Source organism: Caloenas nicobarica, chromosome 16 (genome assembly GCF_036013445.1).
Source record: "Caloenas nicobarica isolate bCalNic1 chromosome 16, bCalNic1.hap1, whole genome shotgun sequence".
NCBI lineage: Eukaryota > Metazoa > Chordata > Aves > Columbiformes > Columbidae > Caloenas > Caloenas nicobarica.
In genome coordinates, this window is record NC_088260.1 from 14,663,795 (window position 1) to 14,677,320 (window position 13,526).

At 55.6% G+C, this 13,526-nt stretch overlaps 1 protein-coding gene across 1 annotated transcript in view; it reads left to right on the forward strand.

Moving 5' to 3' along the window:
* POLE (DNA polymerase epsilon, catalytic subunit) overlaps positions 1-8,744 on the forward strand; it is a 30,414-nt gene extending 21,670 nt beyond the window's left edge. Inside the window, exons 33-48 of the mRNA XM_065646083.1 lie at positions 1,985-2,138; positions 2,224-2,330; positions 3,163-3,339; positions 3,762-3,985; positions 4,105-4,325; positions 4,660-4,864; positions 5,284-5,457; positions 5,741-5,866; positions 6,395-6,527; positions 6,639-6,831; positions 6,933-7,064; positions 7,172-7,365; positions 7,557-7,757; positions 8,043-8,168; positions 8,293-8,382; positions 8,602-8,744. Coding sequence (XP_065502155.1) covers positions 1,985-2,138; positions 2,224-2,330; positions 3,163-3,339; positions 3,762-3,985; positions 4,105-4,325; positions 4,660-4,864; positions 5,284-5,457; positions 5,741-5,866; positions 6,395-6,527; positions 6,639-6,831; positions 6,933-7,064; positions 7,172-7,365; positions 7,557-7,757; positions 8,043-8,168; positions 8,293-8,382; positions 8,602-8,715 — 2,571 coding nt within the window. The 3' untranslated portion in view covers positions 8,716-8,744. The remainder of the gene's footprint in view (positions 1-1,984; positions 2,139-2,223; positions 2,331-3,162; positions 3,340-3,761; positions 3,986-4,104; positions 4,326-4,659; positions 4,865-5,283; positions 5,458-5,740; positions 5,867-6,394; positions 6,528-6,638; positions 6,832-6,932; positions 7,065-7,171; positions 7,366-7,556; positions 7,758-8,042; positions 8,169-8,292; positions 8,383-8,601) is intronic.
* Positions 8,745-13,526: the final 4,782 nt, after the last annotated feature.

The window sequence follows — 13,526 nt, forward strand, 5'->3', positions numbered from 1 at the left end:
GATAAGGGATATTTAGAGTAAAGATGGGGGAAACCCCAACACATGTGGAGGTGTACATAGGTCTGGGTGCCATGCCCTCAAAAATGAGGTAATAAAGGCTGTTATAAAAGATGAATAACGTACAACTTGAAAGTTCAGGAAGAGCAAGAACAACCTAAACGAAGTTCAGTACAAAGCAGTCAAGCCAAAATTAAATTTACCAGTGTTATTAGTGCTGAAAGCCTGAAAATGAAGATGGGAAACTGGGATACCCACTTCTATTGGACACTGGTTTGTTCAGCAGCTCAAAACCTAGTGACAGGAATTTAATCAAGAAGACATTGTAGTCTCAGGACTTGACCTATATGGAAGTGGGAGAGTAGTTTGCACCATTGTAAGAGTACAGCTATATGTTAAAGAAAGTATAAAGGCAAGAGAATTTGCTACTATAATAAAACTTAGAATTATTATGGATCAAAAGTCTTTGCCTAAGTAGGACAAGCTTGATGTGAGCAGGCGTGCCATTAGCTACTAACGCTTTGTGAGATAGATGCAAGAGGTCGCAAGGGCAAAAAGAGCATCATAAAGTTGGGAGAGTTCAACTACTGAAGTTATTGGTACAGCCTGGAAAGTGTTACAGTGGGGCATGATAAAAGAAACCGGTTTTAGTCACCTTAAATTTCTGCTTTTAGAAAATTTGGATAAAGGTCCCTCAAGACAAGGCACAACTCTTAGTTTAGTAAGCAGTACCTAAAACTTAGCTTAGTAAGCAGTGCCTAAAACTTATTTCAAATTACTCTACCAAAGGGACGAGCATGTACACAAATTCATCATATCTGTAGAAAATCTTCTGGTAGCAAACCTGAGTCCTCTCCGCTACCATAGTGTTATTGTAATCAGTGGGACTAGGTAAAATCAAGAAGCAGCTAGCTAAGAGGAAATTAAACTTAGCAACTGAGGTACAACAAGGGGCATGGAGATGTTTTAAAGATATATAAGGAAGTGAGACAATCAGAGGGTTGCATCATGTGTCATGCAAGGGGAGGCTGAGCAAGCTGGGACTGTTCAAGCTGGAAGAGAAGCGGCTCTGGGGACCCCTCGATGGGAGGAGTGAAGGAAAGGAGCCAGGCTCTTCTCAGGGGTGCCCAGGAAGAGGAGGGGAGGCAGCGGGCACAAACTGAAATGTGGGAGATTCCACGTAAACATCAGAAAAAACTTCTCCTGCAAGGATGATTGAGTGGATTGCCCAGAGGTTTGTGGAGTTTCTGTCCTTGGAGATACAGAGAACCCACCTGGACATGGTCCCAGGCAAGGAAAGATCTGTCTTGATCTTTAAACACCTGTAGTCCAATTCTGAGCATGGTCACCAAAAAATGTATCGAGACTAACATAGGAGAATGACAACGAGGATGCGAGGGAGAGAAAGGCTTCCTTGCAGGAATGGGACTCAGGGACACAGGAATGCTTCGGCTTGCTAAAGAGATCTGAAAATGAGATGCGCTAGGGGTCTATGAAATCAAAACTGACACGAAGGAGGTGTGATTAGGCAAGGAATGTTTATTGCTTCTCAGTGTTTTGGGAGTAAGTCCCACAGCAAGTCTGGAGTAGTCCTATGCAGTGGTGGAGTTTAGGTTAATAAAACAGGGGAAATCAGTGGTGGATATTCCACTGTGCCGATTATCCGGTAGTTCAGATGAAGCCTTTGTCTCGAGGGAGTGTCAGAGCTGCAAGATTGCCCAGATATCCCTCCATGGGTCCTCCAAAGTACCTGCTGCTGCCCTTGATGGTGGGATCTGAGACCAGATAGGAACACATGTGACTTAAGAATTACAATACCTGTTCTATATCTCCAACACCGTCAAGGGTGATAATACAAACTCATGCTGAAGGCACCTCAGATGTGTCCTACCTGTGGTTTTTAACCCAGGTTGTTCTAGGTCTGAAACACCCAAGAGGAGCTTGGTGGCGGAACATTGTTCCACCACATCTCTCCCCATCATTACAGGTGCCGCTGCTCCTCCGTGCCCTGATCCACCTGGGCTGCGTGTGCATGGTCAGCAGACAGCTTGTCAGGCACCTGGAGGGGCGAGAGGCCGAAACCTTTGACATCGAGCACCTGGAGATGCGCTCGCTGGCCCAGTTCACTTACTTGGAGCCAGGTGAGGCACCCTGGGAGAGGGGCTTGTGGGAAACCCGGGACCTGGTGTCTGTGGGTACCACTGATGCTCTCTGCTCTGTCCCTAGGGAGCATTCGCCACATCTACCTCTACCACAGCTCCCAGGGCAGCAAGGCGCTCTTGGGCCTCTTCATCCCATCGCAGCGCAAAGCTGCTGTCTTTGTGCTGGACAAGGTAAGGTGGGACTTTGGAGGCTGGGGGACTGGGGGCACTGGCGGTTGAAAGCTGGACATGAGCCAGAATAGTTGCAGCCCAGAAAGCCAACGATGTCCTGGGCTGCATCCCCAGCCCCGTGGGCAGCAGGTTTGGGGGGGATCCTGCCCCTCTGCTCCGCTCTGGTGAGACCCCCCCTGCAGTGCTGGTCCAGCTCTGGGTCCTCAGCACAGGACACACATGGACCTGCTGGAGCGGGGCCAGAGGAGCCACAGAAGTGATCCGAGGCTGGACCAGATCTGCTGGGAGGACAGGCTGAGAGAGTTGGGGTGTTCAGCTGGAGAAGAGAAGCTGCGGGGAGATCTTAGTGCAGCCTTTCCGGACTTAAAAGTGGACTGATAATGAAAGATGGGGACTGTTGCAACAGGACAAGGTCTGATAGTTTTAAGCTGAAAGAGGAGAGGTTCAGACTAGATAAAACGAAATGTTTTATGATGAGGGTAGGGAAACACTGGCCCAGGTTGCCCAGAGATGTGGTGGCTGCCCCATCCCTGGAGACATCCCAGGCCAGGCTGGACGGGGCTCTGAGCAACCTGAGCTGGTGCAGATGTCCCTGCTCATGGCAGGGGGGGCACTGGGGGGGCTGGGGAGGGCCCTTCCAATCCAAACCACTCTGTGATTCTGTCATGGGGGTCAGGCAGCAGGAGGTTTCTGCACACCTTGCACATCCCCGCCACATTTCAGCAGGGCTTGGAAGGCACCTGGTGATGCGTGGAGGGGACAGACCCCCCCAGGACTGTGCAACCCAGGGTCCCTCTCGCTCTGGCTCTGACCTGGTCCCCCTTGGGTGCAGGTACGCAGCAACCAGATGCCAAATCTCACCACCCTCTTCTCGGTGGAGCGCAGCACGCTGCTGGAAAAGGCAGGTGAAGAGCTGCTGCCCCCGGACAAGCACACCTTTGAGGTGCGCGCTGAGACCGACCCCAAGGCCGTCTACAGAGCCATCCAGCGCCTGCTGCTGGGCTACAAGGTGAGGTGAAGGTGCAAGGAAGGTCTCCACGGGACGTTGTCTGTGCAGGCACATAGGCAGGGGAGGATGCTGCGGAAGGCACTGGTGCACCAGTTCCAACAGCACCTGCATGTAGCTGCTGGCCTGAAGATCAAGGGTGGAAGTGGGTGTTGCTCAAAGGGCAAAGTGGGTGTTGCTCTTGCTTGGGGTGGCTCACCTAGGGCAGTGCCAACAGCGAGGTCCCCTCCGTATCTCCCTGCCATCCCTGTGCTCAGCTGCAGAGCCGGCTGCATGGAGCTGGGTGCTTCAGGAGTGCCAGGGTGTGCTGTCCCCACCATGGGGACCTGCTGCGGGGACACAACATCCAGCACTGCCGGTTTCCTGCTGAGCAGAGGTGCTCGCTGGAGAGGTGCACCAGGATGTGTCCCCTTTCCCTCATGCAGGACGAGCGCCGTGGCCCCACGCTGGTCGCTGTGCAGTCTAACTGGGACCTGAAACGGCTGGCAAGCGGGATCCCCATCATCGAGGAGTTCCCCTTGGTCCCCATCCGGCTGGTGGATGATGTCAGTTACTCGGTCCTGGACTGGCAGCGCCATGCCGCCCGCCGCATGATCCGCCACTACCTCAACCTGGACACCTGCCTCTCCCAGGCATTCGAGATGAGCAGGTGCCCAGGGCGGCCGTGTTCCCCTGGGGCTGCCTCGTCCCTTGAGGGGATGGGCAGGGGTCCCTGTCTTCTCTGCAGCTGTGCCCACTTCAATGACTGTTCCCCTCTCTGTGCCCCAGGTACTACCACATCCCTGTTGGGAACCTCCCCGAGGACATCTCCACCTTTGGCTCTGACCTGTTCTTCTCGCGCCACCTCCGTCGTCACAACCACTTGCTGTGGCTCTCACCCACGGCCCGCCCAGACCTGGGGGGTAAGGAGGCTGATGACAATCGCCTAGTCATGGAGTTTGATGAGAGAGCTTCTGTGGAGATAAACAACCCCGGCTGCTACTCCACAGGTGAGAAGGGAGTAGGGTGGTAGTGCTGAGCAAGGTCATCCCTGGTGACCCAGCGACAGGTCTTTCCCAGAGATGGAAGCAGCTTGAGTGGCAGTCAGTTCTTCTGAGCTCCTCTGCTGCAGCTTCCAGAAAAAAACGGTGGTCCCCAGAGGGTTAAGTGGGTCCAGGTCTTGTTGGAAGACAAGTACCAGTCAAGACCTGTGAATGCATCTCCCCCCTCGGTGTGGCAACACCTATGGATCATAAATGTTGACAAGCATTTGTGGCAGAGAGACAAGGAAGGGTGTCCTTGTTGGTCCTTGCCTGCCTGCTGAGAGGTTGTGTTTGCTGTTAGTGTGTCTGGAGCTGGACATCCAGAGCCTGGCTGTAAACACCGTGTTGCAATCCCACCACATAAACGACATGGAAGGATGCTCCAGCATGAGCATCAGCTTTGACGTGATTCAGCAAGCGTCCCTAGAAGACATGGTGACAGGGAACCAAGCTGCCAACATCCCAGCCAGCTATGACGAAACTGCCCTCTGCTCCAACACTTTCAGGTATGGTTCTAGGAACCAGCAGGAGGTGGAGCACCTGGTCTTCATCCTGGCAGGTCCCCTCAGGGGTCCTGGTTCTCATTCTCTCCCAGGTTTAGCCTTTCCCAGATTTGTGCCAGCAATGGCGCTTGTGGGTGCTCTAGATATAAATTCAGGTCTCGAGGGCAGGTCAGGCGTCTTCTCAACAGACTTTTGAAGATCTTGGGCTTAGGACTGCCTGGTGGCTCAGCCAGCAGACGTATGGGGATGTTGGTGAAGACTTGGCCCTTTCCTGTTTCTCCTTTCTTTGTGTTCCACTAGGTTATACTGGCTCCTGTGCTCACATGTCTCTGCTTTGGCAGAGTTTCTGCCCTGAGTGTCCCTATCTGGTGAAGGGGTCACTGGTGGATGGTGGGGTGATGCTGGTCTCTGCTCCCTGGCAGGATCCTGAAGAGCATGGTGGTGAGCTGGGTGAAGGAGATCACGCAGTATCGCAATGTCTACGCAGACAACCAGGTCATTCACTTTTACCGCTGGCTCCGCTCTCCATCCTCCCTGCTCTATGACCCAGCACTGCACCGCACGCTCCACAACATGATGAAGAAGCTTTTCCTGCAGTAAGTGAGACCTGGAGTGTGCCAGGCTGGTCAATGGGGAAGGGACAGGCATGGTGTTGGTGACCAGGATGCTGTTGACACCCACAGTCACTCCTCTCTGCCACAGCCTCCAGAAGCGGGCGGCAGATTGGACCTCCCGTACGGTTTGGGTGAGCTCCCTGGCGTGGCATTGCCAACATGCTCAACTCCTGACTGTGCAGGATCAGCATGTCATCCACAGGTTGCAGCCGCTTGGGCTTTGCCTTCCTGCCTGCTGACTCCCGCTCCTGTGCCTTGCCTGCAGGCTGGTGGCTGAGTTCAAGCGTCTGGGCTCCTCAGTGGTTTATGCCAACTTCAACCGGATCATTCTGTGCACCAAGAAGCGGCGCATCGAGGACGCCATCAGCTACATGGAGTACATCATCAACAGGTGGGGTGGGCTTGCCAAGCTGGGCCTGGAGGTGAGCTCTCAGATGATGGAGCCAAGGCAGGGCTTGGGACCGGGAAGGAGGATGCTGATTTTTTTGCCTTTTGATGGGCCTCAGCGTTTTTTTGTTTTTTTTTTTTTTTTTTTTGCAAAGCTACTGAAGGGACAAGGCTGCCCAGTTCTCTTGCTGTCATGCCTGGAGCAGGGATCTGTCCCTTAGCTGTCTACTACAGGCAATATTCCAAGAATACTCATAGGATTCAGTCCAGAAGAGAACTTGAGGTGCCCAACGCTTCATCCCCTGGCTGGCTCTCAGCACCCCAGCCATGGTACAGGCACCTCCACACAAGCACAGGGTGCCAAGACTCCCTGGGCATGGCTTCCCTTGGGGTCCTCACCAGTGGTTGGATGGGAGAGGGGAACCCTCTCTCTCCTTGCCAGCACCACCTCCTCCCCACAGTGTCCCCTGGAGAAGGCTCTGAACTAGGGACGGTGCCAACACTGTGGGTGACCGCAGTCTCTTCCCTCCAGCATTCATTCCAAGGAGATATTCCACTCTCTGACCATCTCTTTCTCCCGCTGCTGGGAGTTCCTGCTCTGGATGGATCCAGCAAATTATGGAGGTATCAAGGGAAAAGTGGATTCTCGTGTCCACTATGGGGAGGTAAGAGACGGGAAGCGCTCGTTCCCCAGGAGCAGGGTGCTGGGGGTTGAGCTGAGCAGGGAGGCATTGGCTGGGCAAGAGGAACTGCTGTGATATCTCTGGCTCCTCCAGAAGGACACCAGCAAGAGGCAAGTGTCGGAGGAGGAGGGCAGCGAGGAAGAGGAGGACGAGGAGGAAGCGGTGGGGGAAGAGGAGCAGGAAGGGGAGCTGAATGTGGAGGAGATGCTGGAGAACAACTGGAACATCGTGCAGTTCCTGCCCCAGGCCGCCTCCTGCCAGAGCTACTTCTTGATGATTGTGTCAGGTGAGCTGTCCCAGGGAGGGGACGAGGTTGCTTGTGCCTGCCCAGTGCCAGGGAGAGCCTGCACTGGGGCAGTTGCTGGAGCCTTGCCTGTGTCTCCCCAGCCTATATTGTGGCCGTGTACCACAGCATGAAGGAGGAGCTGCGGCGCAATGCCCCCGGGAACACCCCAGTCAAGAGGAGGTGCACCAGCCAGGTGTCCCAGGAGGCGCTGGGGGAGATGGGGGCCATGCCTGGTGAGTGCCAAGCCACGGGGCAGCCCTGGTGCAGGTGGAGATCCCCCCACCTTGCTGTCCCTGTATGCCACCATATGGCTCGAGTGCTCTCTGCTCTGTCTTTCGAGGCATGATCACCTTCTCCCAGGATTATGTGGCCAATGAGCTCACCCAGAGCTTCTTCACCATCACCCAGAAGATCCAGAAGAAGATGGCTGGTTCTCGTAATGCCACTGAGCCTTCAGACATGTTCCCAGTGCTGCCTGGCTCCTACTTGCCGCTCAACAACCCGGCTTTGGAGTTCATCAAATACGTTTGCAAGGTCAGCAGGGTGGGCCAGGCCCCTTTTCTGAAGGTTTGCAGTCAGGGCTCAAATTCTGGTCCTTGTCGATGGCTCAGATTTGCCACAGATTTCCTCCAGGAGTGCTCTACAACCAGTTTGTCTTGCCCTGCATCCATACGAAGTCGTGAGGGCACTCTTCTGGTAGGCTCACCTGGCTCCTATTCTGGTAGGTTCTGTCTCTGGATGCCAACATAACCAACCAGGTGAACAAACTGCGCCGGGACCTGCTGCGCCTCATCGAGGTGGGCGAGTTCTCAGAAGAAGCCCAGTTTCGGGACCCTTGCCGTTCCTACATGCTCCCTGAAGTCATCTGCAGGAACTGCAACTTCTGCAGGGACCTGGACCTCTGCAAGGACCCTGCCCTCTCCCAGGTACAGCCTCTTTCCTGGGGCCACCAGAGGCCTCAGCATGGCCACGCTGCAGGCCGGTCAGTCACGTTACTCATCTTTTCTCTTTAACCTCTTTGCTTTGCAGCTCTGCTTGCTGCTGGTGAGCAACCTCACCTAAAGGCCATTTTGTATTTGCCTCCTTTTCTAGCTGCTCGTAACAGGTCTGAGCACCCTTGGGCTTTGGCTGATGCTCTGTCCTTTTGAGAAACCGGTTATGCTGTCCCAGTGCTTGGGACTCGTGGTGCTCAGCTCCCTCTTTGCCCCTAGGATGGGTCAGTGCTGCCCAGCTGGGTCTGCTCCAACTGCCAGGCACAGTATGACTCCGATGCCATTGAAGTGGCTCTGATGGAAGCCCTGCAGAAGAAGCTGATGGCCTTCGTGCTGCAGGACTTGGTGAGTGCAGGGCTTCCCCCTCTGCCTGTCCCCCTGGCTCGCTGAGGCCAGACACATTCACTCTGCCCCTGGCAGGGGGGCTTGGCCTCATCTCCTGGCCCACCTAAAACTCCTTGGCCTCCAGGTGTGCAAGAAGTGTCATGGTGTGAAGGAGACACACATGCCCACGTACTGCAGCTGTGCTGGAGACTTTGCCCTCACCATCTCCTCCCAGGTACACCCTCCTGCCTCACCCAGCCCCATGCCAGCAGCTACCGAGGGACAGCAAGGAGCCCTGTGGTGCCATTCCTCTGCCTCTTCTCTAAGCACTTGGCCCCTGGGCCCTGCTGTGCTGCCGTCTGCCCCACCAAGCCATGACTGACCCCCCCAGGAGCCCCCCTGCTACCCAGGGGTGCTGGGCAGCCTCCTCCCCTCCCTGTTCCCTTCTCCCCAGACCTTCATGGAGCACATCAACGTCTTCCAGAACATTGCCCGGCACTACGGCATGTCCTACCTGCTGGAAACCATTGAGTGGCTGCTGCGCACCAACCCGCAGCTCCAGCGATGAGGCAGTGGGCTGCTCCCCCTGCCTGCACCCTGCCGGTCGGGGCACCGAGGCTGTGCTCTTGTGTCCTCCGCAGAGCAGCCCTGGACCCCAGAGAAGCTGCATGTTCCTCCTGCAGCGGGGGAGGGAAGGCAGGAGCTAGGGCAGGGACGGGGCTCTCCTGCCCCTAGCTGCCTGGGGCACAGGGGCTGGAACTGTGCTCTACAGGTTTATACTGTGTGTTTTTAATGTTAAATTTCTATAAATAAATGGACTACAGAAGGCAGGTGTAGTTTTGGGGGAAGGGGGGAAGCAGGGGCCGCCTACAGCTGGGGGAATTGAGCTTTGTCCTTGCTGGGACAGAAGGATCCAATACGTGTTCCCATCTCATCCCTGCCTGCTTGGGGCAGGAATGCTGCAGCCTGGCAGTGTCCCCTGGCTCTCCCCTCCAGCTCGCAGGGGCAGCACTGGCCCCTAATGTGACAGCAGCTCCCTGCCAGCGAGTGCGTCAGGCTGCAGCCTGTGCTTCGGTACATGGCTCTGCCTCCTGCTCCTGTTCACCTGGGAGAAAGAGGCCCCAGGGCTGCAGCATCCCAATGGGCACAGCACCACCACGGGTACGGCATCCTCGTGGGCATGGCCCCCCAGTGACCATGGCCTCCCCACAGGCATTACAGCCAAGTGAGCACAGCAGCACTGTGGGCACGGCAATCCCAGAGGCACAGCCCCCGACCGGGCAGGGCAACCCCTATGGGCACGCTTTCCCTGGGGGCACAGCACCTGCTACAGGCACAGCTTCCCCCCACCCACCCTGCTCTCACCCAGCCACAAGCACAGCTCCATACTCACCTCACCAGCAGGACAGGGCTGGGTTGTCACTAGACCTGGGCCACAGGCCCTTGCCAGAGATGCTGTCGGCACTGCCTGCTTGCCCAGGAGCGCTTTTCCGCGGGAACAGGCTTACCAAATCAGCTGGCTGAGCACCAAGGAGGAGCTCTAGAGCCAGAGTAGAGGATCCCAAAGGACTGGAAGATGCTGGGGCTGGGCAAGGAGCGTGGACACCAGAGGCAGACGGAGCAGCAGCAGATTCCTCTCCAGGGTGGGTTTTATGTGTTCCCACATGTGCAGAGGGCAGATAGGGGAAGCTTTGCTCCTTGGCCACCCATTGTCAAGGTTTAACCCCAGTTGGCAGCTAAGCACCACACAGCTGCTCACTCACTGCCCCCCTTCCTCTCCAACCCAGAGAGATGGGGGAGAGAATCAAAAGGGAGAAAACTCCTGTATTGAGATAAAGGCAGTTTAATAGGTGTAACAAAAGCTGTGCACACAAGCTAAGCGAAAGAAGGGATTCATTCACTCCTTCCCATGAGCAGGCCGGTGTTCAGCCACCTCCAGGAATGCTGGGCTCCATTGTGTGCAATGGTTACTTGGGAAGACAAACACCATCGCTCCAAATGTCCTCCCCTTCCTTTTTCTTGCCCCAGATTTATATGCTGAACATGGAATATCCCTTGGGTCAGTTGGGGTCAGCTGTCCCAACTGTGTCCCCTCCCAGCCTTTTGTGCACTCCTTGTATTCTTGTTCACAGGCTAGTATGAGAAACTGAAAAGTCCTTGACTGCTTAGCAACAACTAAAACATCAGTGTTATCAACATTATTCTCATACTAAATACAAATCACAGCACTCTACCAGCTACTAGGAAGAAAATTAATTCTATCCCAGCTGAAACAAGAACACCCATCCCCTGCAGACACAGGAGGGAGTCCCTGGAGGGGACTCCAGCTGCACCTGACACCAGGCTGTGCCGGGGGAGGCCCAGCGGAGCAGCAGGTAGGTTTGGGCAGGGAGGGGGTAGGAGGGGTCCCGGTGGCTGCCAGACACGCTGGGGCGTGGGCAGGGGCTGCAAACAGAGGCAGGGGCTATGGGAAGGGTCCAGGGCTGCAGGCAGGGAGCATGTGGGACTTGCTCCGTGGGAGGCTGTGGAGGCACCGGCATGGCCTGAGGGGCAGAAAGGCCCCGCCAGCGGGGCTGTCAGCGGGTCCCCGCAGGAACAGGCGCAGCCCTCGGGCATGGCCAGGCCGAGCCAGCGGGTGCCCCTGGGCGCTGGGCCCGGCTCCAGCGCTCTCCGGGAGAGCAGCTCCTCCCGCTGCTGCCAGCACAGACTCCAGACTGGACATCAGCATGGCCATGGCAGACCCTGCCACTCCCAGCAGGATGCTGGATGCTGGACAGGATGGGAGACACAGAGCTGTTCCCCTCCTTCCCTCCCTGAAGTCCCAGCAGAGTCCCTGGGCATGTCCCTTCTCCAGCCTGCTGGGGACGGGATCTGGCAGGGTGGCAGACACGGGGCTTCCCGCTGCGAACTGGGGATCCAGAGAGGGGCCAGGCTCTGGTAACTGGCTCCTGTCCCATCCCTGCCCACGGGAACAGGCCCAGGGACACCCAGGCTGGTGGCAGAGCAGAGGCTGCCAGACTGGGCAATGCTGGGCCCAAGGAATAGGATCAGGCCCAGGCAGAGAAGATGCTCTCAGGGTGCAACCAGGACAAAGACGACACAATCAGCAACTCTGGCAGAGAAGACCAATGCTCCACTTTTATTGCATGCATGGCCAAGAGGCAAGTGTCATCTCTTTCCTGATGGAGCATCACGCCCGCAGCCTTTCCAAGCAGGCCATGGTTTGCACAGGGCTGAAGACTCCAGGTGACCTCATGCCTGGAGTCCTTGAGGTTCCTCTGCCAACCTGGCACAGTGAAGAGAGGCAGAGAGAGGGAGGGCACAGCTGGACTCCTGGTCCTGCAACAGCAGGGGATCCCTGGCCAGAAATGGCCCCAAGGAGCCCTGGCAAGGGGCCATGCTCGATGCTGCAGAGGAAGGCGAAAAACCCCTGGGGACCAGTGCCAATCTGCCCAGGGGAAAAAAATTCCTTCCTGACCCCAGAACTGGCGATCGGCTGTTCCCTGAGCATGCAAGCAAGGCCTGCTACCTGGCCCCTTTGGGCTACCAGGGCTCCGGTGCAAACCAGCAGTGCCCGACCCCTTCCCCTCCTCCACTGGAGAAACCTCAAGGGCTTTCCAACATGAACACCTGAAGTGGTTTCAGTACTCTGGTAGGTCATTCTCACATCAGGCAGCCACCAAGTGCTCCTCCCAGACTCCACCTGGGTGGTCAGCCTCTCTATTGGAAGAGCTGTCCCTTCTCTGGGATCCAAAAGAGTCTCCTCCCAATCTTTTGCCCTTTCCTCTTTTTTTGCTACTTGACATCCCAAGTCGCAGCTCGAGATGCAGCCCAGGAAGCTACGCAAGATGATTTTTCTCTTTTGGAGAAAGCTCTCTGCTCCAGGATGGACTTGACACTCCTCCCAGGCACGGCCCAAAGTGTTTTGACCTCTGCTTTAGGGACAGGAGACCCCGGGTAGCAGCCCCAGACTCCTCCAAGGAAGATACCCGAGATATTTTTCCTCCTTTCTAGGGTACTCTTTACTCTGGAACCCATCCAAGACTCTTCTCAGGCATTTCCCACAGTCTTCTCACCTGTGCTTTAGGGAATGAAGATCCTGGCTAGCAGCCCCAACCTCTTCTAAGGAAGGTACCTGAACTGCTTTTTTCTCCTTTAGAGGAAGCCCTCTACTCCGGGATCCACCCAAGACTCCTCCCAAGCATCTCCCAGAGACTCCTCACATCTGCGTTAGGGACAAGAGATCCCAAGTTGCAACCCCAGACTCCACCAAGGAAACGACCCCAGATGATTTTTCCCTATTGCTACAAGTTCTCTCCTCCAGGATGCACTCGAGACTCCTGCCACGCATCTCCCAGAGTCTTTCCAATTCTTCTGATGAAGACTGGAGATCCCAGGTAGCAGCTCCAGATTCCTCCAAAGAAGCTACCCGAGAGGTTTTCTTTCTCTTTTAAAGGATGCCCTTGCCTTTGGATCCACCTGAGACTCCTCCCAGGCATCTTCAAGACTCTTTTGACCTCTGCTTTCGGGACCTAAGATTCCGGGTAGCAGCCCCAGACTCCTCCAAGGAAGCTACCCGAGATGATTTTTCTCTTTTGAAAGAAGCTCTCAGGTGCACAATACACCCGAGACTCCTCCCAGGCATCTTTCAGAGTCTTTTGACCTCTGCTTTCAGGACCTGAGATTCCGGGTAGCAGCCCCAGACTCCTCCAAGGAAGCTACCCGAGGTGATTTTTCTCTTTTGAAAGAAGTTCTCAGGTGCACAATACACCCGAGACTCCTCCCAGGCATCTCCCAGAGTCTCCACACCTCTTCAGTTACAGACCTGAGATCCCAGGTAGCAGCCTCAGATTCCTCCAAGGAAGGTACCCGAGATATTTTTTTCTCCTTTGAAAGAAGTTCTCTCCTCCAGGATGGACACGAGACTCCTCCCAGGCCCTTCCTCCAGTGTTCTGAATTCTTCTTCTAATGACCAGAGATCCCAGGTAGCAGCCCCAGACTCCTCCGAAGCAGCTACCCGAGATGGGTTTTTTCTCTTTTGGAGGAAGCTCTCTCCCAAGGTATCCCCCTGAGACTCCTCCCAGGCATCTCCTGGAGTCTCTTCTCCTCCTCTAATACGGACCCGAGATCCCAGGTAGCAGCCCCAGATTCCTCCAAGGAAGGTACCTGAGATATTTTTTTCTCCTTTGGAAGAAGTTCTCTCCTCCAGGATCCACCCCAGATGTCTCCCAGGCCTCTCCTGGAGTCTTCTGAATTCTTCTTCTAATGACCAGAGACCCCAGGTAGCAGCCCCAGATTCCTCCGAAGCAGCGACCCAAGAGGTTTTTTTCTCTTTTAAAGGATGCTCTCACCTTTGCATCCACCTGAGACTCCTCCCAG